Source organism: Gymnoscopelus braueri (assembly GCF_963280865.1).
Source record: "Gymnoscopelus braueri genome assembly, chromosome: 3".
NCBI lineage: Eukaryota > Metazoa > Chordata > Actinopteri > Myctophiformes > Myctophidae > Gymnoscopelus > Gymnoscopelus braueri.
This window is the reverse complement of record NC_137612.1, coordinates 23,218,856-23,246,285: the sequence shown is the minus strand read 5'-3', so window position 1 is coordinate 23,246,285 and position 27,430 is coordinate 23,218,856. Positions and strand designations below refer to the sequence as shown.

At 42.0% G+C, this 27,430-nt stretch overlaps 2 protein-coding genes across 2 annotated transcripts in view; one reads left to right on the top strand and one right to left on the bottom strand.

Moving 5' to 3' along the window:
• Positions 1 to 839: 839 nt before the first annotated feature.
• Positions 840 to 8,461, top strand: LOC308080313 (T-complex protein 11-like protein 1). The gene is made up of 10 exons (XM_080422118.1): positions 840 to 1,001; positions 1,143 to 1,248; positions 2,616 to 2,748; positions 2,872 to 2,992; positions 3,434 to 3,657; positions 5,024 to 5,160; positions 5,402 to 5,601; positions 6,392 to 6,573; positions 7,267 to 7,439; positions 8,220 to 8,461. Exons 2-10 carry the CDS (start codon positions 1,158 to 1,160, stop codon positions 8,450 to 8,452), a joined length of 1,494 nt encoding a protein of 497 aa, XP_080278244.1. The 5' UTR covers positions 840 to 1,001; positions 1,143 to 1,157; the 3' UTR covers positions 8,453 to 8,461.
• A 5,848-nt stretch (positions 8,462 to 14,309) lies between these two features.
• Positions 14,310 to 27,430, bottom strand: part of anks1ab (ankyrin repeat and sterile alpha motif domain containing 1Ab) — a 58,760-nt gene continuing 45,639 nt past the window's right edge. The window contains exons 6-14 of the mRNA XM_080422109.1: positions 25,515 to 25,622; positions 23,828 to 23,998; positions 22,684 to 22,821; positions 22,020 to 22,091; positions 21,471 to 21,554; positions 20,906 to 21,043; positions 17,943 to 18,119; positions 14,666 to 14,763; positions 14,310 to 14,425 (exon numbers count right to left, since the gene is read on the bottom strand). Of these exons, the coding sequence (XP_080278235.1) occupies positions 14,350 to 14,425; positions 14,666 to 14,763; positions 17,943 to 18,119; positions 20,906 to 21,043; positions 21,471 to 21,554; positions 22,020 to 22,091; positions 22,684 to 22,821; positions 23,828 to 23,998; positions 25,515 to 25,622 (1,062 nt within the window). The 3' untranslated portion in view covers positions 14,310 to 14,349. The remainder of the gene's footprint in view (positions 14,426 to 14,665; positions 14,764 to 17,942; positions 18,120 to 20,905; positions 21,044 to 21,470; positions 21,555 to 22,019; positions 22,092 to 22,683; positions 22,822 to 23,827; positions 23,999 to 25,514; positions 25,623 to 27,430) is intronic.

The window sequence follows — 27,430 nt, the reverse complement described above, 5'->3', positions numbered from 1 at the left end:
GATGTAATTCGAGTGTAATGAAAGTATTTTTTAGATCAAATAGAAAGAGTCAGATGGGCTGACAACAACCAACAACAACTACACATTAATTCACGCTGTCAGCGTTGCCAGATTTTGCGAGGGAAATAAGCAACCTCCTTTCTGAAAACAAGCCCAAAAGAAGCAACCATAGACCGTAAAGGGAAGCCGACCTAGGCCAAGAGCACTTTAAACCTATTACATCGGCTATTTGAAAATAGCCTGTAGATCTGCTATTTTCAAAAAAATATGGAATATTTCGGCACTAAATATTTTCAGATAAGAGGCCGCGAACAAATACATTTTCATTTGGGGGTCTTTGACATGAAAATGCTTGAGAAACACTGGCTTAAACAACATTAGGAAACAGCCCAAAATAAGCAACTACTCTTAAGAAACAAGCCCAAAAAACAGCAACCCGCAACTAACCAATATAATATTTACAAGCAACTTTACAGAAAAACAAGCCCAAAGTCGCTTATAAAAAGCGGACATGGCAACACGCAACACTGGTATCAGAGTAGTGTTGGTGACGTTTTGTGATGTTTTGATTTGAGTATGGACTATACCAAATGGCACATCATGCCTTCTGATTCTGAATAGGAATAGCCTAGGCTACTACTATTACAGTTAAATACACGTTCACATCCGCCATGTCACATGCAGAAATAGAGGTTTAATTACATCGAGCGAGATGTATAACTAGTTAACAAATCTCTGATTTTAAAAGTCCGCCCCTTCACAAACGTGTAATGGTTTGGTCCCCTTTTAAACTTGAGCGCTGACGTTGATGTACAGAATAAGTACCGTCCGTAGGTATAGCAGACAAGCATCAGTGTGTGTGTGTGTGGTGTTGAAGAATAGACATTGTTGGACAGTGTTTAGCTTATACGTGCATAGAGTTATAATATATCGCGACGCTCACGTGGCGCTACTTATCAATATACAGGTAGACCTACATTTGCATTTTGAAATAACAACAGGTAAGTGTCTACAAAATACACTTTTATTTCCAATATTGCTATAAGCGATAAGTTATTTGTTTTGTGTTATAAGAGTCAGGTTTTACTGTATTTAAATGGATATTATGATAATATACCATACTATTGTCTTCCAAATTAAAGTCTCATCTTGCAGCGATGCCAAATAACACAGTCACAGTCACAGAAGAGGCTGTTGAAGACACGCCCACCGACGTGCCACATCTGGAGGAACTTGACTCTCCAACAGGTAATAAATAGACCTATCCTAGCTGTAGTATACAACCCTCGTAGACGTATTTATGATTCTGACGTCTTCAATCTACGAGAGTTGTAGGGTTCACTTCACGCCCCATGGAGACATGGACTTTCTGCACTATGCCCCGGCCCGTACACACTCCAAACATGTACAAAATGAAAATAAAGGTGCTTACCCCCAAGCCCCAAATGTTAAATGGGTCTACGGGGTAGTAGTTTAATGTAATAATCCATATCTTTCAATAAAGAAGTGTTTTAATGCCGTCTGTGGCCGATTCTGTCGGAAGTTCCCAATGGGCGGTAGTGACGGGGCGCATCCGGTGAAACCCGGAATTACACTAAATGTAAACAGGAAGTAAACGAGGGTGAAAAAATGGCGTTCGGCCACAGACGGCATTAAAACACTTCTTTATTGAAAGATATGGATTATTACATTAAATTACTACCGCGTAGAGTCAGTTAACATTTGGGGCTTGGGGTTAGCACCTTTATTTTCAATTTGTACACGTTTGGAGTGTCTATGGGGGCGGGGCATAGTGCTGAAAGTCCATGTCTCCATGAACCCTACAACTCTCGTAGATTGAAGACGTCAGAATCATAAATACGTCTACGAGGGTTGTATACTACAGCTAGACCTATCCTATGGTAGGTCATAGACCTAAGTTATTAACAACATATCAACTATATATATATATATATATATATATATATATATATATATATATATATATATATTCGCACCACGAATATATATGTTATATATTCGCACTACCAATCCGACTGATATGCCCATATATGGAGATCTGTGTATCCGTCAGTCCTTGTCCCTTTTATGCCCATATATGGAGATCCCTGATGTCATCAGTATGCCCATATATGGAGATCTCTATCTGTCAGTCCTTGTCCCTTTCATGCCCATATATGGAGATCCCTGATGTCATCAGTATATGCCCATATATGGGCATGCCCCCTTTTGTGATTTGTTTGCGCCTGATGCCATGACAACACATTGAGATTAGTAGTTCGGATATCCAGTTGTCCAGAACCACCGATCCAACCAATAATATGCCCATGTATGGACATTCCTATGTATGGGCATATACCGATGTCATCGGTATATGCCCATATATTGGAATGTGCAGTCTGATAACATCAGGTATCTCCATATATGGGCATAAAAGGGACAAGGACTGAACAGATACAGAGATCTCCATATATAGGCATAAAAGGGACACCGACAGACAGGTACAACGGGTACTCTGACAAAGTCCCCGACACTATGACTCGGACATATAGGCGTGTGCCGTGAGGGCCGGTATGTGTTTGGGTTTTAAAATCCTGTGTCTGTCCTCTCTTTAGGAAGCCCGCCTCAAAGTGCCTCTTTATCAGATATGATACAACTGGAGAACTGTGTTTCCAACCTGAGTCTCGCACACGAGATAGTGGTGAACAGGGACTTCCACTTCAAACCTAACAACCCTCCAAAAGACAGGCAAGATAAACCACCGACCACACGTTTTTGTTTTACTTTCTTTTCATTTGAAAAAGTGCAATTCATCTAAACATCTGTTGTTTGCTGTTTTGACTTCTTCCTAAACCAATGCTCCTTCTATAGCCTGGAAGGGAAAATCACAGAGATAGTGCACCGTGCATTTTGGGACTGTCTTAGAGAGCAGCTATCCAGCATTCCTGCAGACTACAGCCATGCCATCATTCTGCTCCAGGAGGTCAAGACTGTGAGTATCTAGCATGATTGTATTGTAGGGTACAGGTACGGTCAAGGTGGTTGTGCCAACACGTCAGCACATCCATAAGAACCACACAAACAATGTAGAAACTGAACTACTGTATGTTGACCCTGCAGTGAGTGTCTGTCTGTGTACTGTATTTCTTAATTTCATAACAATGAAGTTAATAAGGTCATATGTCTTTGTGTGGACACTGGACAGTGTGTTCGAGTTTCTTTATTAGGACAAACCCCTTGAGATGTACCATCTTGTTTTCGAGGGGGTCCCAACATAAATACATGTCACATTCGTTACATGTATACAGAGTAGACAAAACAAATCATATATACTGTACATACATGGACAAAACCAAACTAAAAAAACTAAAAAACACTGTTCTGCCCTGTTCTATTCCATTAACATTGCATGTGGTCTCACGATTTACATTAGATGCTGCAGTCTCTGCTCTTGCCGGGCCATGTGAGACTGAGGTCTCAGTTGGACGAGGTTCTGGACCTCGAACTGATCCGTCAGGAAGCTGATCACGGTGCATTGGATCTCCACAGACTGGCGGCATACGTCGTCAACACCATGGGTTCCTTGTGTGCTCCGGTCAGGGACCCGGAGATCAGGGCACTAAGGGAGCTCAGTGCTGACCCTGTGGAGCTCTTCAGGTGAGACACGGTTTCCGAGAACTAACCAGTTGAGGGTCATAAGAACCCCAAATCTTGCTAATAAAATGTGCAACTTAAGGACAGTTAGTAATGTCAGACTACAGATGAGGATAGATCTGACTATTGCTCAGAAAATGAAAAAACTGCATTGCAGAACCAATCCCAAGACTTTAGGGCAGTATACATATTGGGGCGGTGACAGGATTGGTTTCCAAAGCAGTAGGCATAGGTAGGGCGTGATAGCTGCTGTTCTAGTAACTACCTTGCATTTAGAAGTCCTTGGACGTATTGGTACAGTGGCGTAACGCAGAATCGCGGGGCCTCCCCGTGGGAGTTTCACGTGAGGCCCACGTACATGCACGCGCGCGAAAAATTTCTGGTCTAATTTGGGTCTAATTCGGGTCTAATTCGGTTCTATTTGACCAATATAAATAAACTTTTTTCTTTTTTTTTGCTGTAAAAATATTTTTATCAGCGCAGGCGGGGCCCCCCCTGCTGGTGCCCCCCCCCGCACCGCATCACTTGCTACCCCTCAGTTACGCCACTAACTGTAGGTGGAGATCTCTGATCGTCTGGCAATGCAAGACTAGACCGATACTGTATTTTTGGGGCCCACACACTTCAAACACTCATGACAAGGAGATGTAATGGAAGCAGGATATTTCTTTGTCAATTGTACAAAATTACATCAGTGCACTGAAACAGTAAACTTCATGGAATTGAGTCGTTATAAAAATGTAAAATTTAAAACGTTCAAAATGACCCCAAGCATTTTGTTTCTGCATTATCTTCTATAAGTGGTTTTCATATCGCTGCATAACGGACAACATATACACTGATACCGGACCGGTATATCTGTTATAGGCCAATATCGGCCAGTAAATGGGACAGGCTCTGGGGAATTTGGTCAGAGGGGAAGGCAAGGGGGAGTTTTAGAGGATTTACTGTAATACCAATAATGTGTTCCCTTGTGGAAAAGGACAACTGTTCAATCAGCATGCTCAGCTGGAGCTGGGGTTTAACAACCGTGTCCGTAACAAGAAATGGCACTGGCGCTTAGAAAATTACCGTGGTGTCATAGGAGGGAAAATCTGATTAAAATTTAAATCCAAAACATGTCAGCTTAATTACCTATTAGCACTATCACTTAGTCATTTTCACCTGTGGTTTTCTTGTGAAGCACATCTGCTATATTGGAAGACCCACTTCACTCCTGGCATGGGTGATGGGACTGTTTTTACATAGAGCTTGATAAAAAAAAATGCATACAATGTAAATGTGAGCATAGTTCATTCATATAGGCCTAATCAGTGATAAAAAGACCCATGTATAAAGTGGCCCTTTTTGTCACCTTTCACTTTCACAGGGAAATATTCTGTGTCCTGGGGCTGATGAAGACTGATATGGTAAACTTCACTGTCCAGAGCCTGAGGCCTCATCTTCTCCAGCAGGCTGTTCAGTACGAGAGAGCCAAATTCCAGCAGATTCTAGACAAGCAGCCAGGTGAGGGATTCTGATGCACCATACATATCAATTTTAATATTTCCATTCTTTTTTCTTCCCCCCCCCCCTTTTTTTTTCCCAAAGATGATTCCATCCTCTCTCGCATCTGTTACATGGCTGCTGACTGATTGAATACTGTGGATGAATGCTGAGTGTTTGTTTATTATGTTCTCTGCCGAATCCTGCCAATGTTATTAAGACAAATTCCTCTTTAGTACTGATTTACTATGTGTCTCTGCAGCCTCTCTGGATAATAGCACTGCTTGGCTGCAGACGGCGGCACAAGAAGAGGCATCGGTTGCCAGATCTCCGTTTGAGTCTGGTCCAGAGGCCCCCACCAATGTTCCCAGCCAGCCTGGTCCCGTCAGCCCCACTGCGGTCCTCACCCGGGCCTACCTGCACCTTCTCTGCTGGGATCCACAGGACCAGAGGTATCCTGAGGTTAGTTGTGGGCAAGAAGAAGGGTTCGGATTTTCATTCACAGGCACAAGCAGTTTAGAAGGTGCTGTAAATATCTGGCGGAGTGCTATTTTATCAAGAGAGCCGACGAGACGTCACGTGGGTGTAGCTGTAGTTATTATACTGTAGTTGTAATGGCTCAAACCCAGTGTGGTTCAACCAATTAACCAAAGACTTGAATGAATCAAGTATTTACTGTCCATCCAAAACATGTCTGCTTGAATGTCAGCATTTCAAAAGCACATATTATTCTGCAGAAACAGAACTCGTTTCAGTAAGACTTTATATTAAGGTCAGATCTATAATGCGTTATAACCACATTTATAATGCACTTATAAGGCATTATAACACTCGTTATAAATGCTTATAATTATAGATAACAACTTATAACAAGATTTATGAAGTATTATAACTTAAAATAATATGATTTATTAGTACTGGTCATAATGCTTTATAAACTCAATGGAACAGCACATTACACAACTACCAGGTAACACTTTACTTAAGGTCGGTCTATAATGCATTATAATCACATTTATAATGCACTTATAATGCAACATAACACTCGTTACAAATGTTTATAATTATGCATATAACAACTTATAACAAAGACACTTAATTATAACTAACTAATTGAAGATAGTTATAATGTGCTGTTCCACTGAGCTATACAATGCATTATGACCAGCACATATAATACGTTGGAAACATTGTTATAAGTTGTCATACATGATTATGAACATTTATCTATCATTTTTGGTCCCATTACCAGACCTTGCTGATGGATCGGGCTCGCTTGGACACCCTGGGACAGACCCTCAACAGGCTGGTCCTGGAGGCGGCAGTGCTACTGCTGACCAGCACTCGTTGCGGCGGAGCTCTCTTTTCTCTGCAGGGGTTTGTAGGTAAACTCAAGCAGACCACCGTTGCCCTGCTGGAGGGCTGTCACAGCAGGTAAGAAGAGAACGTGTGTGATGTGTGCACTGGCTGTCACTGGGGACAGGTAATGTATGGGAATGGAAAGCACTGGAAGAAGGGACAGGGGACAGGATCCATTAAGCACAAGTTACCTATGGCACTGTAACTTGGGTGAGTGGATTCAGCTCAACCTCATTCCTTCCAGTTCGATGATAATGCGGGAGGGACATCAGCTTGTGATTTAAGACCCAGGTACTGTCATAGGCCAGTGGTTATCAAAGTGGTGTCTCTGGGGACCCCCAGGGGTTTAATTCCACTATAATTAAATTCACTTTAAATAATTATAATACAAATGCAAAATACAAAAGATTACAAAAAAATTTATGAGCAACAAGTCTAATATTTATCATTTAATTTAAACCCAAACATCCTTTCATATCAAGGACAGACTAATTTGTAATGGGGGTCCATGGTCTAATTAAGGTATATCTAATATATTATTCTATATTTAATAATAATTGATTTGTGGGTCCATGACATAAAAACGCTTGAAACCCCTTGAAGGAAAATATAGTGCAAGCAGGGCAGTTTTGTTGTTTAGTTTTTTAAGTCATTTATTTTCCTTAAGACAGTGTACAGATAATATTTACAGGCCAAAGACGTATGATCAAGCAGGGTGAAAGACATACTGTACCCTGACCTTACCAATGGCTCTCTCTGACACTACAGGGACTTTGACCTGAAGGGGGCACTGCTGGGACTCTCAGAGCAAGTAATGGCACAGGTGAAGGAGGCACTGACCACCCATGGAGGAGCACAGCTGCCCCAGGACCACCAGGATTTACTGAGGGGTCAAATATCAGACCTGTGGAAGCCCAATAATCCCGTTCGCTCACTTATAGGTCAGTTCTCAGATGAAGAGTGGGAATGCCAAACACATACAGGAAGGCCAGAACTCCTTCATGTATATCATTCTGTAATAAACCTATATAACAATGTATAGCTGTATGTATAACTGTTATTTAATTCTCGAGGGTACTATGTGTTCTTTTTATTCTCAAAGTGGGGTCCGGGGACCCCCAGCGGTCCTTGAGGGGGTTCCATGGGGTCTTTTATGGGGGTCGCTGGCCCAAGATAGTTTCAGATGGGGGTCCGTGGTCAAAGACCCATCGATATGGGGTTCCTTAAACATGAAAATGGTTGAGAACCACTTGCTATCTTTATCAGTGGCTCCCAAACCTTTTAGCTCGAGACCCAAAAAAGAAATGTGATGTCTCTCCGGGACCCAAACTAGTGAAAATAGCAGATCTACTGTATAAGCTCACAACAAGCTTGTAGATCAGCTATGTAGCTATGTAGATCAGCCAGATCTTGTAGATCAGCTATTTTCACTACTTCTTAAAAATATTTTTTCAATTGTCTAGATTTTTTTTGATTAGAAAATTTGATTTATGAAATTATTTTGAAAACTGTTTAGTTGAAAATTGTTGTTGAAAATCTTTTGAAATAACAATGATTAAAAACAAGATGTAGGAAACGAAAATCACTCGACCCACTGTTTGGGAAACCGTGCCCCATATGCCTGCCCTACATAGCTTTGGTCCTATATGGTTGTAATGTGTGCTGACATCTTTGTTTGACTCCTGCTCTCTCTCTCGCTCTCTCTCCATCACACACTGCAGGAGAGAGAGTACAGGGCTACCTCCAGGCCATGCTGCAGGGTGGACCCACTAAAAGCTCTCCAGATCCGCCTGCCTGCCTGCGGCTGCTGAGCGCCGAGCTCGCCGAGCTGGGGGCGGCCTTCGGGCAACTGGTCCACTTCAACCGCTCCGTCTTCGGCCCCTTTTACGCCCCTATCCTCAGGAAAATTCTGTTCCCGCCGGGAGAGGCGGAGGCAGGGGATGACTCGCGCTAGGCTCCCGTTCAACCCATAGATCAAGTTCTTTATTTTTATATATAAATATGGTCAGTCTGATAAGGCTTTATCATTTGTAAACTGAATCATTTATGTATATACCAGCCTTTTAAAAAAATCATTTGGGTTTATTCTTTGCTATCAATCATAACATCAGTAATAGCTTTTCCTTTTTTTAATGGTGAACATATTATTGTGGGAAAAAACAACAACTTTAAGTTAGATATCAAATGTGGACTTTTTCTTTTTTCAAATTATATTAACTAGCATGTAAATACAATACGCTTTAATCTCAATACTGGGATGCCAAACTCCACAAAAGACATCTTTAAGAAGACAACAAGTGGCCAGTAAAGAACATTTGTGGGTCATTGTGCAGCTTTGAAGTGTACTCCATTATGTAGCTTTTACAGCCCACACACAGTTGCAATTCAAATAATATGGGAACGTAAATGTTACATAAGACCTACAAATGCACAAATTCTGCTGTGTTTAATTGTGAATGTAAACAAAAGCAAAGCAGCAACCTGCAGCTTTAAGATGAGTTCTTGCACTCACCATTCTGAAAAAAGTAAAACATATTGGTTCTTCATTTGAAGGCATTACTTAGCTAAAGAAATGGGAACGTATCACATTTGCGTGCTGTTTTCTATTTGCAGTTTCTATTTTCAGTCCCTCTGTGTTTATTTTTCTTTTCCCTCTGTGGCTTTTATTGTCATTTTGTAATTTGCGTACATACAGGAACGGAATGCTTACAGAAATGGCATATTTAACCAGAAAAACCTCTAAATGAAATCATGGACGAGATCAGCACATTTACTGTTTGTCTAGAGACAGAATTGACAATATTATTCACTGAGAGTATAAAACATTAGGAACATCCTGCCCATTCATAATCCAAATATAAATTTGAAATAGAATATTGTTTTCTTTAAAGCTTTCTTGTTATCTGTACCTCTGCTTCATGAATGAAGTGGAGTAAATAATCCGATCTGATCAATAGTTTAACCCAGAGTTATGCTTAATCTATGCTCCGTTGTACTATGTTCGCATGGCAAAAATAGCAGATCTACAAGCTCACAATGCGTCACCTCCGTGACGTGTTGTGAGCTTGTACACCTGCAATCTTTTGCATGTGACACCGTTGTATAACAAAGTATTTGGCTTCAGTCTCTTTCCCAGAGACATAGTTTGTTCCTAATATTTTGCACATTCAGTGTTTGAACAAAAATCCAGCTGGTTCATTGCCTTTAAAACATCAGCACTTGCAGAACTTTAAACTTGATGCTGCATTATTTTGTAATAACCTAAAGGCCGAAAAACGATGATGGCTGTGTACAATTTGTTTGTACTATCAAGTAGGGCTGCAGCCACGATAAACTTTTTCGATTAATCAAATAATTGAGAACCTGGACTAGTGAAAATAGACGATCTACAAGCTCACAACGTGTCGCATCATGCCACGTTGTGAGCTTGTGGATCTGTTCTAGATTTTCGCCTAATACATGCCCAAAATAGGGATCTATTTATAACATTTTCAATTAGCGATTATGTTTTTTTTTAAATAATCGCTTAACTCGATTAGTTGCAGCCCTACCATCAAGGTTAAACCTCTGTCAGTGCTGGTTACTGGCATTCATTCCTGCTTGTAAGTTGCAGCAAGACCCTGCACCAAATGTGAAAGGAGACATTACGTCAGTGGTTCTCAACCTTTTCTGTATCAGGGCCCACTTTAAAATCTCGAAAGCGTTCACGGCCCACCCATCTGACCACTTAACACGGCAGCCAAGCATTTTTCAGAGCACGTTTATTTTAATGATCAATTAATCGATTTAGTTCCGGCCTGGATAGATGGAACTAACAGCAGGATCACAATGAAGGTTGTTGGTTTTTTTTTTACATATTTTTTTTAAATATTAATGTTATTATATTATCATTCAAGATTGTTTTGCCAATTATTTGAGACCCCACCAGTGGCCCCCGGCCCACAGGTTGAGAATCACTGCATTATGTCACATGATGACAACAGGCTGGGAGATGAGTGGAGTTATTTGTCTGTTTCAGTTCCCAACCACACACTGTCCTCAGGAAAAAGCAACGTACCAAAGAAATTATGCAAATTGCCTGTAAAAATAATTATACTGTAAATACCGTTATTAGATTGTAATTGATGTTTTATTTTTCTCTCTTTATTGTCTTTTTTTTTATTTTTTATTCTTATGTGGTGTGAGATTTGTTTAAACATGTATAACCTAAGCACTTATCATAAAAAAAAAGTGCAGCACTTTTTGAAAATTAACCAAATATATAGTATACTGCACATTAACGGTCTTGTGATTCATGTTGTGTTGTGTGTCTTGATCAGTTACTCTGTAATATATTCAACCGAAAGCAAGCAAATGATACTTGAAAAGGATTCTTCATTTTTCCCATTGTATTATTTAATTTCATTTATATATTGCTTTGAAATTTGAAACAGTATCACATTATCATTGACAAACCATACTCTGTCCACAAACATGGGCAAAGCATTGTATGCTGGTACAGTTTTTTTTTTCTCTACATTTTAATTACATTTCTGTATACCCTTAATAATTCTCACAGTAACAATATCCCCAATAGACCTGAATCAATAGAAATGCTCTCTATAATGCTCTAATGTGTCTCTATGCATTACAGTACCTACATTGACAAGATCAGACAGTCACAAGGAGGCCATTAAATAGACCTGACCTTTCTGACTGACCTTTCTCAAGACAGGAGTGAGAGACAGGCCCTGCCTAGCCAATGCTAAGCGGGTTACCTTCTTGTGTGTGTTGGGGATTCATATTGGGTCAGTGTAGGGAGAAAGGGGTGCTACATAGCGTGAGATCTAATTGGCAAAGGTAGTTCTGTTTGGCTCCGAGCACTTCACGCAGCGCTTACCTCTTCTTATTTTCTCTCTTGTTTCTTTCTATCTCTTCCCACTCGTCTGCCCCTTGCTACTTTTATACACGCAAACGCACTCACATCGGCTGCTCCCCTTCAACTCACAGCTTGGTATCCGGAAACTTGAAGGTTGGAGTGAGCTACACAGGAGAAACACTGATGTTAAAAAGACCAGAACATGCACAGCCATATCATGCCACCAACAACTTGTGTTCGCTTTATAAAGCTTCTGCTCATTAAAAATGTAATGCTTTTATATTATGCATCCATACTAGAGCAGGTTGAAAGTGTCTTGGCGACATACACACAAAGAACGAACATCAAATTACTAAATGCCTGAGAAATGACGACGGTGGATACATGGATGGATGAGTGGAGTTGCCGTGAGGTGGAACGAGGAGAGGAGAACATTAAAAAAAAGCAAATGGTACATGGGGTGAAACGAAACAAGACACTGCTACAGTACATACAGAGACCGCAACAAGGCCAAGTGCATCGGAGTACAAAAACACACACGACACACTGCCACATGCATCAGTCAGTGGAAGCTGACGGTTAACAGTCAGAACATAGCGCCATAAGCACCACACACACAGGCCAGCCAATGCCTCCCAGTCGGTCTCCAGAGAGACCTGTATTCAACAAACAGACTGTCTTCTGGAGAGGGGCTCAATGCAATACCTCACTACTCCTGCAGCACACACAAATAATAATGAGGACAGTGATGTAACAGTCCAAACCCCTCATGAGGACAAGACAAGAAAACAAGGCATACAGCACGCACAGTAGGTAGTAGTGCAGACGAGGGAGAACCCACAGGGCTATGTGTGCAGACCCCCAGACGAGCGTTGAGTCACAGTGCATAATAAAATCATAAAACAAAATGGTGTCGAGAATTTCAGCATATCAAATCCATTTTCCCATGGATGTGGTGCCCAGCAACATTTAGATTTGGCTCCTCAGACGCAGGGAATTGCTCGCTTTCCACTGCTCTTCATTTCCCAAGTGACACACTTTCCACAAGCTCTACCTAATGTGGAATTGATGTGAGACGGCATGGATAGCTACCCGTGTAATCATGATAATAAGATGCTATGTTGGGACATGTGCAGCACTTTGTGCGTTGGCTGACTAACACGTTAGAATCAAACGAAATCACGTTGGGGACATTACATGTCGATGACAAAAATAGTCTAAAGGGTGATTTATGCTTAGTTAAGCGCCGGTGACGCGTACCAAAAATACCTGATTTACAAGCTCACAACGTGTTGCCCTGCAACGTGTTGTGAGCTTGTAGATCTTCTACATTCAGTGTGCGACACGGCATGCAACCAAGTATAACTCAGGCTTAACGTGAACCCAATACCACTACGCTCCATACGCTTGCTTGTTGGTGGTATTGTTTCTTTCGTTTTAATTTGCATCTGGTTATATCGGTATTAGGATCCTTCATGATCCTTTTTTTTTTAAACATAGCCTACTCTTAACAAAGTGTTTCACTAAACCCCTGCCTATCAAAAAACCATTACAAATTGAATTACTATGTTAACTGTGTCCTATTTGCACCATAAGAAAGAAAAAGCAGTCATTGAAAGGGATAGTGCCATGTTTTAACACAGTGTGTTCTGCATTTGACAGCTGCAGACTCTCAGTGCTACCATGGATGCTGAGAGGCACAGGGGCAGTACAACAAAGGCCAGACTGAGTAACAGGCTACATCGTCTTCGTGGACAAAACTGTACCATCATAGAAACGCCTCTCCTTCCGCGGTCAAATTCTGGAATTCAGAAGTCCTGTTGAGTCTTTTCGAAAGCAAGGGCAGGAGACGTGCAGTTGTGGAGGGTGGGAACTGTGGGGTTTGGTATCGGAGGGGAAGCTCAGCTGATTATAGGTATACCGGACAAGCAATAAGGCTACTGTCCTTAAAGTGTAGGAAAATGTGTCCTCCTGTGTGTGTGCGCGTGTGCGTGTGCATGTGCGTGTGTGCGTATGCGCGTGCGTGTGCGTGTGTGCGTGTGTGCGTGTGTGTGTGTGTGTGTGTGTGTGTGTGTGTGTACAGGGGCCACACAGGGCTCAGTACTTGGTCCATTTTGACAGTTTAGACATCAGTGAAAGCTTGATGAGCGATCCATCACATTATGATTATTGTACAAATGCGTAGAAAAACAAAAAGTTTGTTTTGCTGTACGTTGCTGCTTTTGTCTTTCCACTGGGTAAATCTCCATCTTGCATCCCATGCTAGCAAAACAGCCTCCTCATAGTGCCTCACAGTGGTAGATGCCTGGTAAGACAGGGCAAGCTACAGATGGGAAAAGGGAAACAAATTAACTGTCTTTGGGGCAAAATCAGTGATATGAAATGATCCAGGGAGTTAAGAGAAGATATGGGAGAAAATGTCGTTGTTGCATTTTAGAGAAGGACCAGAAGCCATAAGGTGTAACGGGGTAGGCTAGCCGCTAGGTAACACATTTGGGAATTAATGCTTGGCTTTTTTCTTCTTCTTTTTTTTTACCAAAAGGGCCCATTCACAGTTTCTTAATATCGGCCCCTTCAGCAATACATGATGGATTGTGACAAAGTCTCAAGTTTAGTTCACATCGTCAACCTAGCCATTAGTCAAACTACGCTAATTCAACGTTAGGCCTGGGGGGGGGTATGGTTTTCAAAATGGTGTGAAAAAAGTAGTGTAACAAAACAACACCTCTTCAAAGATGAGGAGGCTTATGCCGGGAGGAGGGGACGGGGGGGATTAGGATGCAGACGCAAGATGTCGGTCAAAGGAGGAGGAGGAGGCAGTTTGGTTGAGAGGGCAAGGCCCGTTGGAAAAAAAGTAGAGTACAATCCAGGACCATCCATTCTGGGCTGCCATCAACTGCAGCAGCAACAGGAGAGAGGTGGGGGTTTGGAGGCTGCCAAGGGGGTTGTGGTGGTGGTGCTTGTGGGGGAGGGGAGAGCCAGGGAGGAGGCTGTCATGGCAGGTGGAAGGTCGGCGTAGGTCGACGGGGCAAACGAGTGGGCGGGGGAAGTAGGCAGCCCTGCAGAATGCTGTAACATCACAGTGAGAAGGCACAGGTCTCACGTGTATGTATGAGAGTGGCACAGAGAAAGAGAGAGAGTGCGTGTGTGTGTGGGGGGAGAAGGTATATAGGTAGAGACCACGGGGCAGGATGTTGCTGCAGAGGGGGGGGGGGGGGGGGCAGAGAGGAAACAGGGGGGTTGGGGGTGGGCGCGAGGGCGTGGGACGGGGACGCAGGTATCAGTTATCAGAATATGGTGGTCTCGTACTTGGTGCTGGCGGGGCGCCTGTTGGAGTCCCGGTGGTCCAAGAGCCAGGTGGTGCTGCCCAGGGACTGCATGTCTGCGTCCATCTCCAGGGGGTCCATCTGCCAGGGGGGGGAAGGGGGGGAGGGGGGTCGAGAGGGAGGACGTGAGACTGGGGGGAGGCAGCGTTAGGGGCCGCCGCCACGGCCCGCACTGACATGTCCTCGGCTCACACACGTGCATGTGGATCAGAGGTACAGTCCAGTGATTCATGGTAGCGTCACAGACAAGCAGGGCTCAAATCCACCAGCATGGGTTATGACGACGTCTGACAAGCAGGTCCACTAGAGGGGCGAAGTGCACAGTAACAAACAGCGAACAAGCCGAAACCATGGGTTCAAATAGAGTGATGTGCAGCGTGCACTCTAACACGGATACGTCTTGCCAATGCTATGTCACTGACGAAAGATGAGGCCGTTAACAATCGCCTGCAGGGCTACGTGTAAGATTAACATCATTCAGTTACATTTGTATACATCATAAACATTAATTAGAATGAGCAAGTTTCCAGATTGCCTGTTAAAAAAAAATCTGATCTTCACCTATATATCCTGTTCATGGAAATCCGTGTTTGTTAAAGAAAACATTAGAGAAAGTAAATCCAATATAAAAATTCCAGAAGCTTTAGAGGAGAAGGAACTTACATAAACCACTTCAACCAACTACTTGGGTAGTGACTGCTACACAATTAACACCTGCAATTTAACCAAGCACCTCATGAAATCTTATAAGAAATGGAAGTCACAAAGAGACCCTCTCTTCCCTGAAAAACCACATAATCACTTAAAAACTGCCCTATAGTAATGTCTAAAAAACTTAAGATGAAGATGAGAAATGAGAAAGGAACGGGAACGTGGAGAACGTTTGTGTTCGAAATATTCAGGGCAACGAAACTGGGAGATAAAGTGCACTGCGGCACACCAGAGCAAGGAAAGGAAGGGAGAAGGGGGAGGGGGGGGGGGGTGGCGGTGGGGTGAACAGATGTGTGAATGATGGAGGGATGAATAGAGGAAAGGAAATAGAAGGACCTGGACTCCAGGGCTAACAGAGTGCAACGGGAGGAAGGAGGGACGGTGGGTAGTACACGTGTGACAGTGACAGCAGCGGCATTCTAGCGGAGGGCCACCCTGGAAGGCAGGAGGACCAAGAAGACAAGAATAAAGAAATGTTAAAAAGGGGGGAGAGACAGAAGAGGGACAGAGCATTTAAGTGCACCAAATGGAAAATAAAGCAGTCTAAATAGTATAAGGGGGAAAGCAAACATCCACCACTCATCCAAAGGGGAATCCCCCCTTTGGCCAAGCAAAAAATGACAATTCCTCCTGACCAAGAGAGTATATTGGGGTTCTGGTATTCAGATAGGCCTACTCTGTTACACTAAATGTAATTTTCTTTTACATTAAGAAATGTGAACACTGTCTACTCCCGTTGTTGGCAGGGACGCAGGGAGGGGGGGGGGGTTTGGACATACTCAGTTCCATCGGGGGGAGGGATATCCCCCCCACTTTTGGGATGAAGAAAAGAGAAAAAGAAGAAACCTCCTACATCTACACTTCATGGAGTAAATCTTTTGTACCGAATTATCCGAATTAACCGAATTAATGTAACAAAAACACCCAAAAAACACATTTTCGTGCGCGCAAACACGCACGGAACGCATGCACGCTGCGCGTGCGCGTGCATGCGTCCCCTTTGGTTCTAAAATGCTGTCTGCGTCCTTGGTTGTTGGTATAATTTGTATAATTTGTCTTTGAAGAAAATCTATCGCATTATGGTCCACGACCCATTTAACTACGACGTATGGTATACTTTAATGTCAAATCAAAGATAGTGAGTCACCAAGTACATAAAAACACCCCAAAAAAAAGGAAGGAAAATTGCTGAGTTTTTCCGACTGTTTCCTCTGAATCTGAGGCCTCATCCCAGCTACCACCAGTTTGCATCATTATGCATCTCTGTGATTACTCCATATATTATCTTTATGGGCTGATAGTAAAGCAAAGAGTGATTTGTGGGGCCCGCAGGAGCATGTGGCTCAGCAGCGTGCGTGTGTGCCCAGCGGTGCAGTTCTCTCAGGTGACAGTGATCACTGAGTGCTCATTATATGCAGCCCACGAGGTCAATACATCAATGCGTGTAGCTGTAGGGGGATACGTAAACATTTACGTAACGTACTCGGTCGACGCTGAGCAAACAGAGGATGCACACGGCCCCTGCGGGGGGGAGACAAGCACTCGGAAGTGTCCCAGAGGAAATCATGCACCCTCGCTGTAAGCAAGAAATAATGCTACGCATTAATCATGTCTCGCAATATGCCCCGCAGGAGAGAAACAAAAAAATGTACCCTCAACCCGAGTGACTCAGAGTTTGGGGAGGGGGGGGGGGGTGAAACTAGACAAGATTGGTAGAGAAATAATGAGTCATCACTTTCACCACCGCTGCACACAGCAAATCTTCCTTTGTAGGTGGCAGAGGGAACGTCAGTCACAGGTTCGTCTGTGCTCCTGATCTGGCTATGGAGGCACACTCTGACATACCTCTAGTCTAATTTGAGCCGAAGAGGGCACCTTCAGAATAAAGTATGCTGCGGCACATGCAAGCACACATGCACACACCTCTCCACCAAACACAATCAAACACACACGCGCGCGCGCACACACGCACGCACGTATGTATGCACGCACGCACACACACACGCTCACACGCACGCACGCACACACGCACGCACGCACACAGCACCATGCTTCATCATGTTTTTTTTCGTAGGATGGTAGCACAGATAAGTACTATCTTATCTATAAGCACTCTACTTCTATGTCCACTTACTTTCTTAGGGGACACAGTGACACTATCATTTAACTACACATCTTAGTATTGGCACAGACGCATCATGGAGATAGATTACTTTCTCTTCCATGTTTGACACGGAAGCACATTGCTGCTCTGAATGGAAATGTCCATTCTATACATCACTGGTTCTCAACGTCAGGTCTGGGGATCCCCAGAGGGTCCAAGCTGACCTTTAAGGGCCCGTAACTCTAAGAGTGTACAAATGGAACCCATTTATACACTAAATTAACACAGAGAATTTGACAGGGTAGATTGGGGCCCCAAAGATTTAAAATATTCCCATTTGTACACTTAGTTACATATGCGTAAGGGTCCATTTGGACCCCTAGTGGGCCCTGGACCAGACGTTGAGAAACGGTGCTACACATGTATTTGTGTGGGTGGTACTCACTGTTGATCTCCTCATGCTGCTGTAGGACTGAGACACGGGTCGGCTGGTTTTGGTCTCAATGACCTCTGAGGCCATAGTTGAGGGCGGGACAAAGTGTCTGGCTCTGGACTGCATAGCCAGCTGATAGGCCACCTCAAATGCCTGTCCCAGTGTTAAGATGATCTCATAGGTCTGGGTCTGTGTAGATGAAAAAATAATAAGGTCAGTTTAAGCGATGTATTGAACGCAAAACGGACTATTTATGTGTACTGGAGATTGATGTTGAATATGAGCATGTGGTTATTACAAAACCTTTACCTACAAAGACAAAGTTTAGTTATATTATTATTATAATCTTTACTAATGTGTTTTTTTTGTCTTTTTCTTCTTTTGTGCAGTCTCTTTATTGCACCGCTGTTCCCCTTGTAAACTTGTATTATTTTGTAGTGTTCTTTGTTATTTAATAACCTCTTCCATGAAGGAAAGGATTCCAAATAAGCCTGCCGAATTCTTCCTTTCCTTGCACAGCAACTAGTTTTCTTTGATATGTATTGTTTCTATTTTTTTGTGCTCACAACGTGCTAAAATTAACTAAATTATTATTATTATAATTATTATTGTTATCATTATTGTTATTACATTAAAGTTTGGCCCCACTATAAAAAAAAGAAGAAAATTCAGGTGCCCTACAGTTGGAGAGATAAACAGAGGGAGAGAGAAAAACAATGGGTAGGAAAAAACGAATAGGAGGCAGAAAACGAAAAAACGAATTCTAAAGCAATTGTTTTTGCCGCTGTTCGGTCCAGCGGTTTGTGTTTGATTGACTGTCCCAGAAGGTCTGCAGCTTCTGGTGTTTCTGTTATTTGAGCCTTTTGTTTTCTCTCTGAATCTATTTGTCTGTGCTTTGCAGTTGCACAATCGATTTTCTGTGAAGCATTGTGTTGTAGGCCAGTGGTTCTCAAAGTGGGGTCTGGGGACCTCCAGGGGTCTTTATGGGGGTTCCAGGGGGTCCCCAGCTAAATGATGAATAGTTAGGAATCAAATGGACCCTTACAAGTCTGTGGTGTTTTTATTGTGATATGGATCCCCCTTGGGTCTGAAATAAAGATTGAATTGTAACTCTGTGAGTTATGGGGGGTCTGCAGCCTAATGCATACCAAACTGAGGGATGTTGAAACAAATAAGTCTGAGAAACACTATTGTGGGCAAAATTTACAGTGATGGCACATGCACCCAGATTTGATAATTTATTATATCGATGGCGTCATATGCTCATATCGATAACGTTACATTGATGACGTTAGTCATCTCCAAATTTGGGCCGGGTTTCATCCCACTCCAAGCTCCATTGACTTCCATTAGAACATTAAAGTTATAGATGGCTGGTTTTTATGTTTTTTATGGCTGATTTTTGCGGATGTAAATGAACATCTTTGCTAAATCCGGTGTATTTACATTTCATTGATATGTATTGTTCATTAATATGCAGTGTCCCGTCTAAATAAACAAATACATAGATAAAAGTAAGTAATAAAGTAAGTAAAAGTTCTGAAGAGTGTATTTGAGAAATAATTTGGCTTTGCCTGCAGTCTGAACAGAGCCTTTATCTATCTTTGCTATTAGTATTCTGGACATTGGACTGCTTTGCCCCACAGACGTTGGCTTAGCAAAATCAGTACCAGCTTTTGGAATTACTTCTTTGATGGACCTCACTTTAATCATCCTTTAAGCTATTTTATTTGCCCTTGTGTTTCCAAGATATCGTATAATGAAACATTTGGTCTATACAGTATTATAGGCATGTCTACCCCTAAGCTTTTGGCTGGCGTGTGAATTGTCAAGGAGACCTCATACCTAAGGACACCAGAATAGCAAATGTAAGCTTTTTATTTTATGATACTGCACACTCAGTGGCAGGCTGCTTTCATTCTTTCAGTGAAATATAACATTGTCTGATGGCCTTTTGAAACATTTCCTCAAAGAAACTTGGTGTCAGTTAAGTGTTTCTCTGAACTTACTCAAAGATGAGCAATGTTCCCTCTACAGAAGGAAGGAGTGCAACATTAACCTTTACTGTGAAGAAGAGTTGAATTTCAATAGAACTGATCTAATCAAGAAGATTCCTGTCCATAGGATGTTTCTTGTAACTTTGTCTTCAGTTTACTCTCGACTAGATTTGTACTTTTATTGCTTTGTTTGGCCCTTGTTTTTAATTTTAGATTACAATTTTGATGTAAAGCTGCATTTATGTCTGAAAGATGCTCTATAAATAACAATTATTATTATTATTATTATAATTACCTGAAAGGGCCAACAGGGCATTATCATGCACAAATCTTGCCTCAGTTAATGCAATTTGTATTTTGTATCTTCTCCTCTGTATAACTGGTGTGTTAGTAATCTGTGAGATTAGACTGCATGCAGTTTGTCTGTGTTTGCTGTAATGTAAGGAGCTCTGAGAGTGTTCATGTAACCAATGAACCATTATAGCCTCCTATAGCCTATTATTTTCTTTATATAATCCTTGCATTTGTAAATATAGCAACCAGCAGTAGGAGTGAATCAATGTGTGTAACAATAAATGGAACATTTTCTTGCATTTATTTCGTTCAAAGTCTTTTATGTTGTGCTCTTTCAGACCCATACAATAGGGTGTTCAACTGCTCTAAACATTTAAACTAGATGTCGCAAACGAGAAGTTTGGGATCCGGGGGAGACATCATATACATTTTTTGGGTCTCGAGCTAAAAAGTTTGGGAACCACTGGGTAGAGTATGTATAGGATGCTATAATTAAGATTAACTGGCTTTTGTAATTTTTTGGCTTTTTTTGTGACACAGTGAAGAGAGAGTGAAACTGATGAGTCTGAGAGAGAGAGGAGGGAATACAGTCAACATAGATTCTGAGGCACATATCAAACTGAAAATGTGTGTTTGCCGTGCATTAACGCGTTGAAGAAGCCCCTGTTTGGGTGCATCACTCACCACTTCCACAGTGCTGAATACGTGACAGAACTGGTGTCCACTCTTCAGATCCTTGGTAATGTAGGCAAAGGTGCAGAGGTCATCCGGATCTTGGGCCGCACACGAGATGTTCCTGATCTCGTGCTCCGCTACGATGGTCTGGTGACAGGAGGCCCGGCACAATGCGTATAAGAGGGGAGAGGAGGGCAGGAAAGAAGGTGAGGGACAGCTGGAAATCTACTGCTAATGGAGAGTCTTTAAACTGCTAACAGCATCAACTAGGATGTTTGGCTTCAAGAGATCGATAGAGAGAGAGGAGGGAGGGGGGGGGGGGGGCAAGAAAGGGGAACAGTAAGCCGTAGAGAGAGAGAAAGAGAAAGATGAGTCAGTGTGCGTGTGTGTGTGTGTGTGCGTGTGCGTGTGCGTGTGCGTGTGCGTGTGCGTGTGCGTGTGCGTGTGCGTGCGTGTGTGTGTGTGCGTGCGTGCGTGCGTGCGTGTGTGCGTGCGTGCGTGCGTGCGTGCGTGCGTGCGTGTGTTACAGTGTGCTTGTACAGGTGTATATACAGGACATATACACACACATTACCTTGGTGGCTGCATCAATGAACTTGACGCCTCTATAAGTGATGGACAGAATGACAACAGGACCCTTTCTGGCATCCTTAGATTTCTATAGTAAACAGAACCAATGAAAGCATGAGAGGACAGCAGCTATCCATTGAAAGAAACAGGTTCATTCACTGAGCATCAATCTAGTTAGTAGGATGAGCTTACGCTGCAGAGTAACTTTTACAGAACATTTTACACAGAGGCGTTTTGTTTGTGCCAACTCTTGTTTTAGTTGTAAAACAATTGAAGTGCCATTGTTATTGATTTTTGGCTTGTATTTTGTACTATAAAAGCACCTTATAGTATAGTTTTTTTTTAAAAGTACTGTATGCGTACATTTGATCTTTACATGAATTGAGTACAAAGGACCCCAATGGAAACAAGCCATAGTGCTTTCTTGGGTTTAAAATCCTCTTAACAGACCTATTGAGCCGTACTTCCCTGTGCTTGTCTTTGCAAACTGTTAATAAAGTATTCAATCAATAAATCCATCAATCAATACAAGGACAGAATCAGGCGGACCTACCCTAATTTTGGCACAAGCATCTTGAGTGGACTCAATCCCTCGTAGATCCCTGATTATCATTGATCCTAGGTACTAGAGGAGAGACAGCAGTCACGTTAAGCACAAAAGAGAGAACACCCAAAGGAGCAAATAGGTGAATTGCAGGTTTTACATATTGAAAACATAAGCCTTTCCAAGTGAATTTACATCTCAACCTTTCTAGAGGTTAGGCCTACTGTATATTTCTCTATCTACCAACAACACCACCATTCTAACAATTTGCATAGCTTAATCCATTAAGACCTGGAACGCATCTGTCATTTTTTGATTTGAGCAAAAAAAGCATTATTTTACACTTTGGCTATTTTTTAAAAATCGTGAAAATGTGTGCAAATCTTTGAATATATATATTTTTAAAGCAAACATTTTTTACTCAAATCTTTGCTTCTGGGGGTCCCTGGAACAAAATATTTTGAGATGGGGGTCCGCGGCCAAATAAATATAATTTTGGGGGTCCTTGACGTGAAAAAGATTGAGCACCACTGATATAGAAACATAGGTTTCTCAGAATACTGTTGGGATTTAGGAGACATGTAGAATCGGCTTCAGGTCTTAATGGGTTAAATGTGAATACTCTGGTGAGTCTATTATGGCAGAGACTCTAGAGAGCATGGAGGTGACTTACAGTTGCCTCATACCCGCAGGAGTCCAGGATCAGTTTTTCAGGCTGGTGGTGCCAGGCAGACACCGTGGCGTAGGTAGCAGATTGGCTCGGTGGCCGGAGGTTTAATCGAGAATCTCGTTGTCGATCACTTTGTCTATCCTGTAGGGACGAAAGGGATGGTGGATATTCTCAAAAAGAAGGAAGGAAAGAAAAGAAGAAACCCTCTCGATTGAGTTACAGGGAAACTAATCATATTTCAATTGTATGGCAGTGGAAGGCTTCTCAAAAGATATGCTACAACAGGATGCTGCGTTCTCTCAGCAACTAACTGAAACATGTGCCCTGACAATGCTTGTATATCCACAGATGAATAGCATTTTTTTTAAAGGATTTCTTACAGTAGGACACTCAGGTTGAGTACAATAGATGGTACAAACATTCCTGCTTTCAGGTTAACATCGGATGTCAGACAGCATTAGATATCAGAAGATCAAAAGATATGCTACAACAGGATTCCGTATTCTCTCAGCAACTAACTTTCATTTTAACATCGGATGACAGAGCTTCAGTGAGCCAGTGCTAATAATCATGATAATGCAGCAAGCAGCAATAATACATATATAGACATATCATGACATGGACATTGACAGGTGCAGTCATTCACTTCCAAACAGAACCACAACAGATTCCAGTGGCTTGTACCTAATTCATCTGAACTCTCGTCTTCATCTAATTAGTTTTTCTCTGGCTTCTACTTTCAGCCTGCTAGCCAAGCAAATACTGTATGATATATATACAGCATGTCTGTACTGTACTATATATTATCTGTAGAGACTTTGCTATAGTTGGAGCTTCAGTAAATACTGGGTATGTGAACATCCACATCTGTATCAGCTAATTATTGCCGTTTCAATTGTGACTTACACTGGGACTTACTTATCTTAAATTTACACAATAAAATCCTTAATTTATATTTGTAACTCCGAGAGTGTACCCGATTCAGGGGGGACCATTCGCCCAAAATAGCAGATCTGCAAGCTTGTAGATCGGCACATTTTGGCAAAGACATTTGGTGCAGAGGAGGGGGGGGGGGAATAAGCACACCAAGTACACTGGCTACTCATGCCCAGTTTACTAAGTATAGAGGGTTTAAGGGGAGACTGACTACTGAGCGTGGTCTCTCGCTGTAGGAGCGCAGAGATGCAGTAGCGTCTGGGTCCAGTCCTCTCCTCCTGCGACCAGACTCGCTGGGAGGAAGCAGCATGTCCATGGACCTACTGGTGTACGGGTCCATCTGGCTGAGAGGCGACGTGGTCTGGGACAGGAGGTCGTGGAACTGTCAGACACACACACCCACACACACACACACACGTGCACACAAACACGAACACCATACACACACCACAAAATGAATGAGTACTGGATTTTATCCTCAAATCTTTTAACCAATATGTCAGTTTTTTTGGTTATTCAGTGTTATACACAAATATATGAATAGGGATATGCACGTGCACGCACGCACGCACGCACGCAGACACACAGACACACAGACACACACACACACACACACACACACACACACACACACACACACACACACACACACACACACACACACACACACACACACACACACACACACACACACTGGTTATTCCCTGGTCAACATCCAGGATTAATCCTTAACAAAAGGACATCCTCAGTGGAGATTCTCTGTTCTCTTTTGTCCAGGATAAATCTGCTCGACTACTGAGAGTAGAGATTAATTCCAGAATGTGATAGCCACTGTTTAACACTGTCCCTGCCGTCACAAAGTGATTCCTGATACAAACATAAAGACACAATGCTATTATAATGTTAAGCTAAAGAATGTTTTCCTGTAGGTTTGTGGATAGAACATGGCACCAACACTACCAGAGGATTATTTCCAGCTGTGGATAAATATACTGTAAAGCATCACAGTACCTCCACCTCCATCCTCACCAGTATGCCCACTGCATTTTCAAATGTACTGTATCATTTTCAGATGTACTGTATCATTTTCAAATGTACTGTATCTTTAATATGGAGGCTAGGAAGAACAGCCCTATAACCAATACCATATCAAAGGCTCTTTTTGACTACAAGAACTAAGTGAACTATGCCGTGCCTTGAAACATATTTGGTTCTGGATTAGTTTTGGTTCTGGAATTTATGTTTCAATATTACTTATTTGCTATGGATGCTTTCCCCCCATTACCACTCTGTGCCATTATACTAAATAAATGCCCTTTTGAGGCTTTTGCAATACCCTCCCTTATGTGTTGGTTTGGTTCAGTCTTCACAATACCGCTATAGGCTGAGATTCAGATAAGGTTCTCAGAACCCTTTTCTATTCTGGGACAAACATTTGGCAAAAGTAGCAAATCTACAAGTTCACAACGCGTTGCATTCGTGACGTGTTGTGAGCTAATAATAGCTGGCCTAATTTCACTGTATTTGAAATACGGTTAAAGTGGTTAATTCATAATGTGCTTTTTCACTTCCTGGAAATGTAGTGTAGTCAAACATAGGACCACAATGGAAACAAGTCCCCAGGACTTTTTTTGTGTTATCCTTTTAGCTGAAATGTCTGACTGTACCTCGTGCTGTTTACATTTCTGTCTAATAAAGTATTCAGTCAATCAATCAATCAGAAGTACAATATGTGTCTTTGAAATGTATTGTGGAGTGATTGTCAAGTATACAAAAATACAAATACTCAAGTAAAGTACAGATACTCAAAATAAATCTCATACTTTTTACTCAAGTAAATGTACTTCGTAACTGTCACCCAACACTGTATATAACTCACCACAGCTACCACTTCTTACCATCATATTGGAGAGACGGTTGGACTTGGTCGGTGCCTCTTCATAGGGCCTTTCCGCTAGTGAGGCAATGATTCTCCTCCTGTGTCCCAGAGCACTGATCTTGATAACCTGGGGCACAAGCACAACTTTAGCTGGACTATCCAGCACGCAGCCACATCCATTTTTCATGCAGTGTAATTTATAGAGACCGGACTAATACAAATACATGATCCAAAATACACCTGACACGCAGTCTGTGGCACACAACCCCTTTGCTGGCACGCCTCCATGAGCAAACAGAAATGACTCTCCTGAATAATTCAGCATCAGTCTGTTTCACAGCAAGCTTAGAGCACAGCCCTGTCTCCTCGGGATGCTATAATTCACCGTAGCGCTTTGTGATATAGTGCTGAGATAACAGTAAAGGACTGGGTGATTTATAGACAAGATAACAGGCACTATGCAAATACAGCTGTGATTTGTCGGTAATATGCAAAGTAATAGTACATAGTATGTCAACGACCTGTTTCATTGTATTTCTGTACTTGCTTTTTTGGGGGGGGGCTGTTTTAAATTGACTATTTGGGGAGTTTTCATTTCAACATCCAGTGCCTCCCTAGCAGCTCAATATTACTCTACATCAGGGGTCTTCAACCTTTTCAGGCCAGGGACCCCCAAACTGTTGGGGAGATGGAGCAGGGACCCCCTACCTCGTAGGGTAGGGGTGGCTACCACATACAGTATATTGTATACTTATGTATAAAATTGTGTTTTATGTCTAAACATGAACAGGGTTGCCTGCTCCAACACACCTGTCCCAGTAGTTGTGCAAAAAGGACCTTTCTCTACAAAATATGTATAAATATACCATGTTATTGTGCATTGTGCCTCCATTTATCTGTTTGCTAAAATATGGTGGATTCATGTTTAAAGATAATTTGACATTTTTGGGAAAAAATAAAAAATAAAAAAATATTTTTTTAAAAACAAAAATATTGTTTAATCAAACAATTTCGCGGACCCCCTGCAGTACCTCCACGGACCCCCTAGGGGTCGCGGACCCCCTGTTGAAGACCTCTGCTCTACATCTATAACTTCAGCCTCTTGAATCTAGGCTGTGCAGAATGTAGGCCCAACTTTGGTTTCAGATAGGGGCGCAACAGTTAATCGAACTAATCAATTTAATCGATCATAAGAAATAATCAATAATCGATTTTAATAATGAATAATACATTTTCGTGGGGACGTTTTCAATTTAGCTTATTCTGCGGAAATAGCAGATTGGCAAGCTCACAAGGCATCGCGTTGCGATGTGAGCTTGTAGATAGGCTATTCTCACTAGTTTTGTGCGACACTGTTGCACGGTGAAGTTTTAAATAGAGCGAGTCAATTAGTCAGTTATTTTAAAAATCATAATTTTTGTATTTGTTGGTTTATACAAAATATAACAAATGATAAATAAAAAAAAACGTGCTTCTTGATTATTCAATGAATTGAAAAAAGTAATCGATAGAATAACCGCTACGAAAATTATCGATAGCTGCAGCCCTAGTTTCAGATGCGAAAATGATTTTCAAAATCCCATTGTCTTGAAACTACACATCTGTAGTGATTGCTTATTGTATAGCAGTCACACTCCAAATGGTCACTGTACGTAACTGTACGTCACTGTACGTTTGGAATTGCATTGGTTTTTACAAAACATATTACTCTTACTTTGAAGGCTTCAGTTATTCATTCAGGTAAAGGAAAGTGAAAAAAAAAGGCCAAGTAAGGCCACTGGTTAATTTTTAATATACATCATTATTCTCAGGGATTCCAGAGAGAGGACACTAAGCCTACGGTGTGTGAAATGAGAGAAGACTTAAATAACAATAAAGAACCCCGGGATGATTTGAGAAAGAAAATCACCTCATAGATCATTTTGATGCTCCGTG

Bases quoted from the DNA above. Each gene is read 5' to 3' on its own strand.
- LOC308080313 (XM_080422118.1), top strand. From the start codon at position 1,158: ATGCCAAATAACACAGTCACAGTCACAGAAGAGGCTGTTGAAGACACG. The intron at 3,658-5,023 runs GTGAGACACGGT...TCACTTTCACAG, and splicing joins GACCCTGTGGAGCTCTTCAG to GGAAATATTCTGTGTCCTGG. The intron at 7,440-8,219 runs GTCAGTTCTCAG...CACACACTGCAG, and splicing joins TCCCGTTCGCTCACTTATAG to GAGAGAGAGTACAGGGCTAC.